The sequence below is a fragment of the Brachypodium distachyon genome, chromosome 3, assembly GCF_000005505.3.
Source record: "Brachypodium distachyon strain Bd21 chromosome 3, Brachypodium_distachyon_v3.0, whole genome shotgun sequence".
Classification (NCBI taxonomy): Eukaryota; Viridiplantae; Streptophyta; class Magnoliopsida; order Poales; family Poaceae; genus Brachypodium; species Brachypodium distachyon.
The window spans coordinates 3846225-3858241 of NC_016133.3; the positions used below are offsets into that span (position 1 = coordinate 3846225).

Here is a 12017-nt window from a genome sequence, read left to right on the forward strand (position 1 = left end):
ACGAATTTTTTCAGGGTGCGCTAGGCCTCGATCATGTGATAATTTTTCAACTCTTTGGCCGTCTTCCTAGCCGTCCAGGGCGTTAGATCCTTACATAAAAAACACTGTGTGCAACCCGCAAAAAAAAAAAGAAAACACTGTGTGCAACATTTTTAGTGCGTATTGGTAATATCGCTGTAACATTATTTCTTGCAACCACGCTGAAAATCATTTGAAATCGCTGCAGCATTTGAGAACATGCTCATGCAAGAAGAAAATATGTGTATGCAACAAATCTTCATTTCGTTGCAGCAAAAAAAAGAGAGAGCTGAAAATAGATGGCAGCCCCATGCAATGTAACACATATAACGTATGGAAAGAACATGGACAACACCGAAGAAACTTGTTTGCAAAATATATTCAACCTTCACAACAGACTCAAGATCAAAACAAAACAAAAAACATAGACGCGTGAAGCATGTAGAAACAATGTTTGCAACATCAAAATTTCAAACTCACTAATCTCTGGCCGTCAACAATGGAGACGACTGAATTAACCAATTTAGACTCACCAGCCACGAGTCCAGCCCATTGGAGTCCTGTCGGAACCATTTCAGGCATCCATGGGTCCATCCAGCCCTAGGCGCCATCTCTTTCCCCAAGCTTGACGGTATGGAAGAACGCTGATTTCGAGCTTGTCGTTCATGGCATAGATATTGGCCAGGGAGATGATCCACGTGGAAGCAGGAGATCCTAGGCTTTATCTCATGTTTAACCATGGGGAAGGAAAGAGAAGCTCGGTACGTCCTATGAGGAGGAAAAAATACAGAAGAATATGATGCAGAGAGTTGAGAACGACGACGAAGAAGCGCCTCGCATGGGAAAATGGGCCAAGACCTGGGATTTCTCTACAGCCTATATATTCTAGCAAATAAAATAAATAGGCTTAGCCTACCCCAAAATCCATGTAATAGCCCATCTAGGCCCAAACTACTCGGTACCCCAGTCATAACAAACTTCTTGGGCTCTTAAAAAGAAAATTCTCTTGCTCGAAGCGGGCCAATCAGACAGGACAGTCGCCCCTTGACCGGACCCCTCTAGCCCGATGGACATTCTTAAACCAAATCAAGAAAAAAATCTTGATGCACAAGAGAGACATGCATATGCATATAGAGCTAACCCGTAAAGCATCACGTTTTGTGGGAGGAAAGGCATGTATACATCAGAAGAAAGCAGATCGATAGCTTCAACGACCGTCTTTGGTATTCTCAAAAGTGATTCCATGCCTCCCTCGATCGCGACTCAAAGTAGCTGATTTTGCTTTGGCAATCTGGCATTGCACAGTGTACATATGCACTATGCAAGCCGAGATGGCCTGGCCGTATGTATATATAGACTCTAGATCTGGCCACATGCAGTTGCTGCGCGCCCAATTAAGTACGATCGATCAAGAATTCAAGATTTGCATAGAGAAATTAGCTTGTGAAGAAGAGAGAGGTCGTCATGGCGGAGGCGGTGATGGGTCCGCTGGTGGGTCGGCTGCAGGAGCTGGCGATGAGCGAGGCTCGGGCGATGGTGGCGGTGAACAACGACGTCCGGCGCCTCCGGGACAAGCTCATGTGGATGCAGGCTTTCCTCCGGGAAGCCGAGCCGCGCCGCCGCGTCGCCAACGACGAGCTCATCAGGGTCTGCCTGCAGCAGACCCGCGACGCCGTCTTCGACGCCGAGGACGCTGTCGACCAGTTTTTCCTCCAGATCGACCTCTCCAGGTAATAATTAATGTAATTGTTTTTGCGACAATCTGCGGGACTATTGTTTTTTATAAATACCTTGAAAAAGATGCACGGAATACGTGAGAAATAGGAAAGGAAGATCATCAAATTTATCTGTGGTCATAATCATATGCAAATGCCTGAACAAATACATTTTGGCAGGGGCGGAGCTAGAAAAAAATAACCCTGGTGCACCAGTTCGCAGCCACACAACATATAAGCAGTTAACGAAGAAACCCATGATGAAACCAGTTGCAAAAGAAAGTCTGACACATACAAAATGCACCATGGGATGCCTATAAGCTATAAAATTAAAGATAAGCTTCAAATTGTCAAGTTAAATGTTTCGAACAAAAAATTGGAATAATTAATCTCTTGTACATGCAATTGCAAAAAATTGGAATAATTAAGATAAATCTACATCGGGAATGTTTGTAATTGAGAAACTTGGGCGGATTTCTACACCTCAAATTATGGCTGCAGGGCAGCACCTAATCGGTCCGGTAATTGTGTACTCTTTCCGTTTCATAATTCTTATCAAAATATTACATGTATCTAGACATATTTTATGAACATATACATTCATTTTTGGGTAAATTTGAGATAAAAATTATGAAACGGAGGAAGTAGTATCGATCGACGACATGACTCATGGATCAATTCAATTCCCCGTGGCCTCGTTGAGTCGTTCCCATTAAAGGGACATGCCCAATGCCTGCTAACCAAGAAGCCACGTGACTTAAGATACAAGGATCAACAGGCTAAGCAAAGATAGCTGTGTCATGTGGACACGCACTGGACACAAGCGATGCATCTTGTAAGAAATTCTTTGCACCTGGTGCACTCCAACTAATTTAACCTGGTGCACACACTAATCACACAAGCTAGCTGCCGGAAAAAAAATGGTTCGGACCCTGGTTCCTATGCACCAGGGAAGCTCAATGTAGCTCCGCCCCTGCATTTTGGTACGAACATAAGACATAAATTTGAAAATGCAAAACAAATACACTTCGGTACAAACTTACAAAAAATCAGTATTAAGATGGCATTCATATCCTATCAATGTATATGTGTATTCTAAATAAGAATAAATTGGATTTCTTTTTAGAAATTAATGATGTCAATACGGAGATGCAGTTTGGACTAAAACAAATAGGAAAAATGAATTCTTTGTATTCAGTTTGCGGAATGCAGCCTTGAGCTCAACCAAAAGATCTCACGCTTCATGAATTGAAAAATAAAGAATAAACATAACAGGTATGAATCAAACTTGTTGCAGTCAATATCGATCTTGACAAATGAAAACTCAGATAAAGTAGCTTGCTGACCTTCGAGTCCTCCAAATATCATGTTTCTTCGCGATTCGGAAAAGGATAAAACCCTATCGGTATATATATGTGAACGTTAACCTATAGTACTTCCTGATAAGATTTCCTGTGCTACCAGCCCATCCTGTGATACCAAACTCCAGCGCATCCTGGAACGTGAGATCTGATTCAACGGGCACGATTAAACATAAAGACATCCCTCTGCCCACCCTAACACATATGCAAATAGAACCCTATTTTTATTCGAAATATGTCACGCCCTCCTCTCTCTCTCTCTCCCAGACCCCACCCTCCCGACGTATCCTCCTTCCTCCTCGCAAGTCCCGACCGAGCCTCCCTCTCGCGGTCTCGCCCCCGCCGCCGCTGCGCATCCGCCGGGCCGCGCCCCGTCCCCCGCCGCCTACCTCTACGCGCGCGCCGTCCGGACGCGAGCCAGCGGGACCGAGGCCTCGTTCCTCCGCGCGAGCCCGCGCCGCCTCGGACCGGATTGGGCTGGGCCGCCGCCTCCCTCTGCGCGCCGTGCCGTCCGCGTGAGCCGGCAGCCTTCCTCCGCTAGAGCCCGCGCCGCCGCTGACCTCCCCACGGGCCGCCACCGACGCCTCTCTCTGCCGAGCTCGGCTTGGGCAAGCCCGCGCGTCCCTGTCAGCACCTGAACCGAACGAGCTGCTAAGTGTCAAGTTATTCAGAAGATTCAGAACCAGGGAACTTAACGGTTCATGCACGTTTACGAAGATCTGACGGCTGTGCGTCAAGATGTTGAAGCAACGGTTGAGATGTATTCCGACAGTTACCTTTGTCATTTTACTGTTTATCTTCTCCCTCAATTTCACTGAGTTCTTTTACTGTTGGTTGTAAGGGCTATTTAAGCCGAACTCGCTGTCGAGAGAAGTAAGAAATGGAACTCTAAAGTTATCCATTTCCTGTTTCGCATCTAGGTTTAGCCGTAGAACAAATCCCCACTCATAGCGGGTACTCCAAATCGGGAGTGTAATCTAGTTCAGATCCACCGGAATCTGACAGTCCCCTCCGTGCGGGCTGCTGCCGCCTCCGTCCGCAGGACCGACGCCTAGATCTGCCGCATCATGCCGGATCCGCCATTGAAAATTCAGATTTGGTTTAGCTTTTGGTTCCATAAAGATTTCATTAACTGTGGATGAATCGTCTTTGTGTTTTCTCGTAGATTTCTTGGATCTGAAATAAGATGGCGAAATTTGTTGTAAATTTGTTGTTGTTTGCACACAATCCATTCGTTCCATCGAAGGTTCATAGATTTTCCATTGATGTCTGGTTGAAATTTCATAGATATATCACTGAAATCCATGATTTTGTTTCATATCGATCGAATTTCAAACAAACCTTATTCAAATCTCGTTGTTGAAAATTCACAGATACACCATTGAAAATCCAAAACTTGCAGTTATAATCACATTGAAAATGCAAACGCGCAATTAAAATCTCATTGAAATTTCATCGATGCACCATGGAAAATCCGAACGCGCGTTGAAATTTCACAGATGCACCATTGAAAATCCAGACGTGTATTTATTTCATTGATACATCATTGAACTTTCATTGACAAGTCGTCTGAAATTTCGTTAGAATCAATCATTTCAATGGTATGATAATAAGAAATACGTTAGCACCACTCATTGGAAACTCAAGGGTTTAAATAGAAAACTGACTAAAGAGAGGAGTTTAGCGCGGCTTGATTCACAGAAAACTTAAGGGGCTAAGTGCAAAACGGTCAGATGCTCTCGTTATGTCCATTGTATTCGGATTGGACGCTCTACATTGCTCCTGAGCATGGCACTGTGTGGGAGGCCCTTATGAGTCGGTAGCACTAGAAATCTTCTCAGTACTCCCGGTGATCTTTTATACAAGATGTTTTAACTTTGTCTTAGGTCAAACTTTCTCAAACTTTGTCTATTCTAGTAAAGTGGAGTAATTATGCATCAAACCCCTGGCCATGGCTGCTAGCTCGTACGGTTTCAGAATTGAAATCATCAGTTGGGAACACTAGGTTTCACATCAAACTTTCAAACACTAGGTTTGAAACCGTTTGTTGGCGTCATGAACGCTCCTCAGATCGTTGCTCCCGACTATATTGTGATGATGGCTATGTGTCCGTTGTCTTGTTTTTCTTTGCGTGCTTACGCTTGTGTATATCTCAACTCTTAATTAATTGAATCGACATTGCTGTTTTCGTAAAAAGAAAACCAATTAATTTTCACATGAAAAGGTTACTTGTGCCAAATTTCAAGCGATCCTTTTTCGATGTTCAACCTAAACCTATCAACTTTCACGTGACAAGAGATTACTTTACCTTGGATATTGAAGCTTTTCCAACAATCTTTTTTTAAGAAAATCAAGTTTCAAATGAGTACACCAATCAAATGTTTCAATTTTCGTGTGGTAATCTGACCGTGTGATATCTCTGACATCTACAGATACTCACCATCATTGTCTCAATCATTCTATTAGCTTCATCATCTGAGATTGACTTTTTTTTTGTATATACGGCTTACAATATAGCAAATTAATTAATAAACACATGTCACAAATCTGAACGAAGGTACCCAAACTGGAGTCGTACCATCCTCAAGTTCTTCAGCAGCTTCACCACACAAGTGCGCGTGCGGCATGACCTTTCGAGGAGGATAAAATTGATCAACACAAGGCTTGAGAGCATCATAGAGAACAAGGGAAAGTACAAAATCGATGAGACAAGTGACACCAACTCAGTCACCCCTTGGAGACCATCCACTGCCATGTCAGCTACGACTCAAAAGCTGTGAGTTTTTTACACGCTTCTCCTTTTTTTTTAAACTGAGTAGTTTACATTACCATAATTGCACATATATGTAAACTCAACTATGAATTTTGTTATCTGAATTCAAATATGAAGGATCAACTATGTATGTTTGTCTATTAGAGGGGGGAAGTGAATAGGAGACTTCAAATTTTATCCCTAACAAGGTATGTTATGCGAGGAAAGCGGTAAATATCCGTACCACATGCATATCTAGTAGCCAACAACAAGGAAACATAAAGCAATCTATTTAATTACAAAAAGTAAAGTGAGGGGATTTAATTAAGTAGAAAATATGTTCGAGCATCTCACCCATACCAACAGGTGTGTGGGGCTTTTTCGTAGGAGAAGGATTCAGTGACGTAACTGCAGGTGACTTTGGGTGGCTGACACGTGGGTCTCATGGCACGTTGGCCCACATGTCAGCCAGCCAAAGTCAGGGGCAGTACTTCACTGAATTTGCGTCCCTATTTGTAGGCACACCCATAAATCCAGTCGTTACTCAGGCGATAGCCGATAGTGCCTTGTTGACATTGGTGGGTAGTGCCGGGTTTGAATTCAAACTTGGCAGGACTTTCCGAGTTCCGACAATGGTGATAAGTGGTGCCGACCATGTCAGAACTATAGGTGCATAGACACTTGGTATGTAGTACCTACCCTTTACAAATAGTACAACTCACCGGTCACTTAGTGTGCCGACGCGGAAGACTTGGAGCACTAAGCTCTCTGTGATACCTCGGTAGTGCATACTGCACCAAGTCGGCGGTACCAACGGGTCGTCATCTCCTCAGACGAGGAGGAGGATCGAGTCAGCGAGGTCGCCGGTTACGCCGCGTCGTAGTTTAAATTATTTCTCTTCAAATTCTGGCCTTGTGTTGGAACCGAGTTTGCATGTTCAAATTATGTATGTTTGTTTGAGTTCTGTCTGTTCAAATTCTACCGCCACCTGTTTTTCTTAATTTATGGCCGAGTTTATGGTATCAATTCCGCCTGGAATCGGTGAAAAATCGGTATGGTCGACTAGAGGGAGGAGGGGGGGGGGTGAATAGGCGACTAACAAATTTTACCTTTTCTTTTCACTTTTATGGGATACAAGCATCAATACATGGGTTCACTAAAACGTCTAAATGATGAACACCTCTAGTATGATGCAATAGCCGAAGCACGAGCACAATCAATAGATAATATATTGAAACTTGTTTGATAGCCGAAGCACAAGATAAACAATTAAGCTTTGCGAGTAAGTAAAGGGGCAAGAATGATACCACACGGGGAGACGAAGATTTCACCAGAGTTCCACCTATTGGGGTCGGTGTACGTCTCCGTTTGGAGGAGTGCTCTACCATAAAGGTAGAGGCGCCACAAAGACTCAATCGATTCTCCAACTCACCACACCACAAAGGTGGGATGAGCTCTCACAACACCACAAAGGTGAGCTGAGTTCCACTAGTGGCTTCCTTGAGGGCGAACGTCGAACCCTTACAAACAAGGAGAAGGGCACAACTCCACAACTTAATTGGAGGCTCCTTCCCGAATCTTCAAGCACCTCCTCACAAGATTGGAGGCCTTGAAGAGACACCTTCCGGTTAGGGATCCCAAGTTTCGGGGATCAGGAGGAAGTTCCGCATATTCCAGTCAATGGTAACAGAGAGCACCCGGAGGTTCACTCGGAGCTTGGGCCGGAAGTTCCGGTTCCTAGAGAGCTGGGTGCACTGGAAGTGATTTTCTGAAATTTCTTTACTCTCTCTCAATTTGGGTAGGCTTTATGTGGGTGCAAATATGGTCGATTTGTGTACGTGAAGTTGATTCACCCATTACCTTCCAATGTGGACTCCCTCTTTATAGTACGGAGTTCCTACGACTCAATATAAGTAAAAAGCCGCTAAACACCGCTACGCTTCTTTCCTTTTTGAGGGCAACGAACCGTCTTGTGCCATTTGATCTCAAATCTGAAACACTCGAGCACACGGTTAATGCACGTGTCATGTTGTCATTAACACCAAAACACTTAGGAAGGGAAATGCCCTTTCAATCGGTATCGTAAAATAATTTTTATTGTATCAATTCCGCCTGGAAAATCGGTATCTAAAATAATTTTTAAGAGTGTTCCATATAAGGGGTCCGCTAGAGTTGCTCTAAGAAGTAAGCACACACCTTAAGTCTTTGTTTGGTACAAGAACATTTCAAAGGGTTTTTAGAGTATTATTCCCTCCAAATATAGTAACACTATAACCGTCAAATAAGACATTTGGTAGGCTTGGATTACAAAGGGTAATCCCAAGATATCACCATAAAATACCTCATTTTTGTGTCAATTGAAAACACTCTATCATACTAGTGTTTTATCGTGGAATGGGATTTTGAGAGTACTGGATGAACACCCAATCCTCTCAAATACCCAATCTACTCGAGGATAAAATACACTCCTATCAAACATTGGCTAAGATGGCCTGGGATCAAAGATTAATCATCAATCTCTCACGATGGAGGTATATTGAGTTGTTTCTCCAACATATAATTAATTGTACATGAACCCTAGAATTCTGTACGCACATAGTATAATTTGAGAAGTGTTTTTGGGTCTGATATAAATTCTTTCATGTTGATGACAACACATTTGCTTCTGGCTATTACTAATATGTGCACCCTTCTTAAATAAAGAATAGAGGTTCCAAACATTTTGGGAATTTTGTTCTCCTGATTAAACGTTTTTTTTCCAAAAAGGAGGGCATGCCCCCGGTCTCTACATCGATCGATGCACACAGTCTAATGTCAATTAAACTTAAAGTTTGAATTTTAGAAAAAGAGGGCATGCCCCTGGTCTCTGCATCTATTGATGTACACAGCCTACTGCTGGTTAAACTTAAAACTTGAATTTTAGAAAGAAAAAAAGGGCATATAATCTCGCATTGTGTATAAAATATAATCCTAATACATACATAAAATTCAACTACAGGGATGATTTTGTGCTACCTTTGGTGGGACGAGATGACCAGGTAAATCAGCTGGAAAAGGCACTTGTTGATGAGACTAAGACTGAGCGCCCATTACTGATCTCCGTGACAGGAAAAAGTGGTGTTGGAAAGACAAAGCTCGTGAAGGAGAGATACGAGAAGCACTTGACCCTGCGTCACTTTAAAGTGAAGGCATGGGTAACCTGTGGACCTAACCTCAGTGCCTCCAACATCATGATGCTAATCCTTCTGCGTCTGACAGAGAGTCCTGTTACATGCTCCAAAGATAAGGCCGGTGACACAATGCGGGAGGTACTGAAGCGTAAGAGGTACCTTTTGGTTATAGATGGTGAAGTTAGCAGCACAGAGTGGAACATCATGCTAAGCTTCCTCCCCAAGGACAAAGCTAACAGAAATAGCAGAGTAGTGAGAGTGACACAGGCTACCGAAGAAGAACCACAAGTTGCGGGCTTTGATCAAACCAACATTCAGCTCAATCAATTTGAAGAAAAATACACAACTACCGAATTGTTCCTGGCAACACTTTTCATGGATGAGAAAGTTGAGAAGCGCTATGCTGATGTGGTCGAGAAGGATGTCAAGGAAGAGCGTGCCGAGCTAATCTTCAATGCCACTGGTGGTCTACCATTGGCAGTTGTGCTTCTGTCGGGCCTTTTGCGGACCAAGGAGTACCCTGGAGAATGGAATAAGGTGTTTGAGCACCTCGGGGGCAAATGCAATGAACGGAGGCGGCTCGAAAACATACTTGCTATGTGCTTCGATGACCTCCCGCATGACCTAAAATCTTGCTTCCTCTACTTCACGGGCTTCCCAGCAAACACACTTGTCAAGGCACGCAACTTGGTGTGCAAGTGGATGGCGGAGGGGTTCCTAAGACCAAAAGAGGGCAAGACGATGGAGAAGGTGGGTGAGAAATACTTGCACGAGCTGGTCCATAGGCGTTTGATGAACCTTCCACCAGTGGAGAATGCCGCTCCCGGGGATGAGCGGGTGACGGTCCAAACAAGAGTCCATGAGTTCCTTGTGCTTGAGGCGCAAGAGGCAAACTTTTTGGAGGTCCACTGTGGTGATGATGTTCCCACACTAACCACTGTTCGTCGTCTTTCCTTGCAAAATCACAGTGACAAGTATGGTGCTCTCGCTGACCCTTTACCCAAGCTGCGGTCTATCCTGTCCAACTTCGAGAAAGAACATTCCAAACCCCAAGGTAGTGCTGCCGAGATGAAGGAAGAGACCAAGACCATGGCCAGAGATGCTTGTAGTTGTAGTCCCTTCCACTACAAGGTCGACTACAAATCCGAGGACCATGTCATGCGGAAGCTGTTACAAGGATCTCAATTCCTCCGTGTCATTTGCCTGTTTGGACTCGATATTGGCAAGAAGCTGCCCACTGAGATCGGGGATGTGGTGCACTTGCAGTACCTTGGCATCACCTCCTGCTCCCTCGATGAGATACCACCGTCGGTTGGGAAGCTAACACGTCTCCAAACACTAGACGTCCGTGGCACCGACGTCCACACTCTTCCCCCGGAGTTCTGGAGTATTCGGACACTGCGACATGTGTTTGGATCCATCCCTTTGCCTAGGCGAGTTGGCAACTTGGAGCAGCTGCAGACACTGCAGGCCGTAAGGCCCGATGATGATGTTGGTAGCTGCTGGGATGCAACAACCTTCGCTCGCATGAAGCGTCTTCAGTCCTTGTACATCTCGGGCCTCCGCAATGAAAATGAGAAGGGAGCCTTGGCAGCAATCCAAGAACTTAAGTACCTTGTGCTCCTCTGTATTGGTGGCGAGGTAATTTCCTTGGATTTCACTGGCTGCAACTTCCCGCGCCTTCAGGTGCTGATTTTGATGGGGGAGATTGTGCCGCCATTAAACAGTCCTGAGAGTAGTAACAGCTTTTACTTTCCAACCCTGGTGAAGCTGTCTCTCGAGAATACCAAGGTGCCGCAACGCTTCATCGACAAACTAAGTGTTGAGCTGCCCCTTCTTGCCTCTCTAACACTACTCCCAGGGTCCTACGATGGGGAATGTCTTGAATTTACTAAAGGGTTTCAGAGTCTCAAGGAACTGAAGGTGGACGTGCGCCTGAGGAAAATTGTGATAGAGGAGCCAGCGTGTCCCCATCTAGTGAAACTGGATATTTTAATCTACTTCAAGGATTTTCGTCTGGAGCTCGTTGACCGACGCAACATTGAGGAAATAATCAAACGCGAGTATAAATATCTCTATGAAAAGATGCAGATGGTGGGTGCTTTCGTGAGGACGATAGCTACTGAAGAGTTGGAAGCTCCTACCCGAGATTAAGGCTGATCGATCGAGGTTCGTACTGTTTGTGTGTATGTGTGTGTGTATGTGTGTGATATTCATACAACACTTAAATTAGGTGTTGCAAGTCCCTTGTGATTTTTACGCTGAGTGTTACGTCGTGTGTCTACCTATTTGTTGAACTGTTTATGTTAATACTTTGTGCACGAGAGATGATTGGAATTGGATTTGGACTGGACCTATATATCTATCTACGTGTAGTAATCTCCGGTCACCCATTTCGATCGGTACATGTATTGACGATATATGTAAATATTAAAATAAAGTGGCAAAATTCACATGCAAAACTCCTTTCTTGAGACCATATGCTAACAAGAAATTGCGATTTGTGAAATCATATGTGATGTTGTAACATTGGCAAGTGTTTTAGATGAAACATTGATGTGGATACTTTGGATAATATGGATATTTATGTGATGACATCTATCTTGTTTGGACTTAGTGCTTTGCTAGTAGTGTGCTGATCCATTAGTTTCTTATGTGAAAACATGGCGTGAGTTGTGTGGAACTTACCCTGAGTCAAGTCGTGGACTTGAGCTCGTACTGGTTATTTGTGTGTTCGCTTTCAGGTGTTGCCGGAGCTAGAGGAACGTGGTCGATGATGGGATCGAGGGACGAAACTTGGGAGAAGCTGAGGTTGAGGATCAAGGTCATGCGGGACGTTTGTGCGAAGGAACAATGGAAGTGAAGACTACGATGATCCGAGAGGGCACCGGTTTGTCGTACGTTGTTTATACCGGATATGTACGGTATTGGAGATATTCGATACGTGATGGTCGAGTTTGAACACATCACAAGAAGAGTTGATGGCATGGAGTGGCATCGA

General features: G+C 44.2%; 1 protein-coding gene across 1 annotated transcript; it reads left to right on the forward strand.

The window, feature by feature from the left end:
* The first annotated feature begins 1311 nt into the window (after positions 1-1311).
* LOC100824913 (putative disease resistance RPP13-like protein 3) lies at positions 1312-11375 on the forward strand. Its single transcript, XM_014900250.2, has 3 exons — positions 1312-1748; positions 5652-5870; positions 8845-11375. Exons 1-3 carry the CDS (start codon positions 1483-1485, stop codon positions 11168-11170), a joined length of 2811 nt encoding a protein of 936 aa, XP_014755736.1. The 5' UTR covers positions 1312-1482; the 3' UTR covers positions 11171-11375.
* Positions 11376-12017: the final 642 nt, after the last annotated feature.

Bases quoted from the DNA above. Each gene is read 5' to 3' on its own strand.
- LOC100824913 (XM_014900250.2), top strand. From the start codon at position 1,483: ATGGCGGAGGCGGTGATGGGTCCGCTGGTGGGTCGGCTGCAGGAGCTG. The intron at 1,749-5,651 runs GTAATAATTAAT...ATCTGAACGAAG, and splicing joins CTCCAGATCGACCTCTCCAG to GTACCCAAACTGGAGTCGTA. The intron at 5,871-8,844 runs GTGAGTTTTTTA...ATTCAACTACAG, and splicing joins TCAGCTACGACTCAAAAGCT to GGATGATTTTGTGCTACCTT.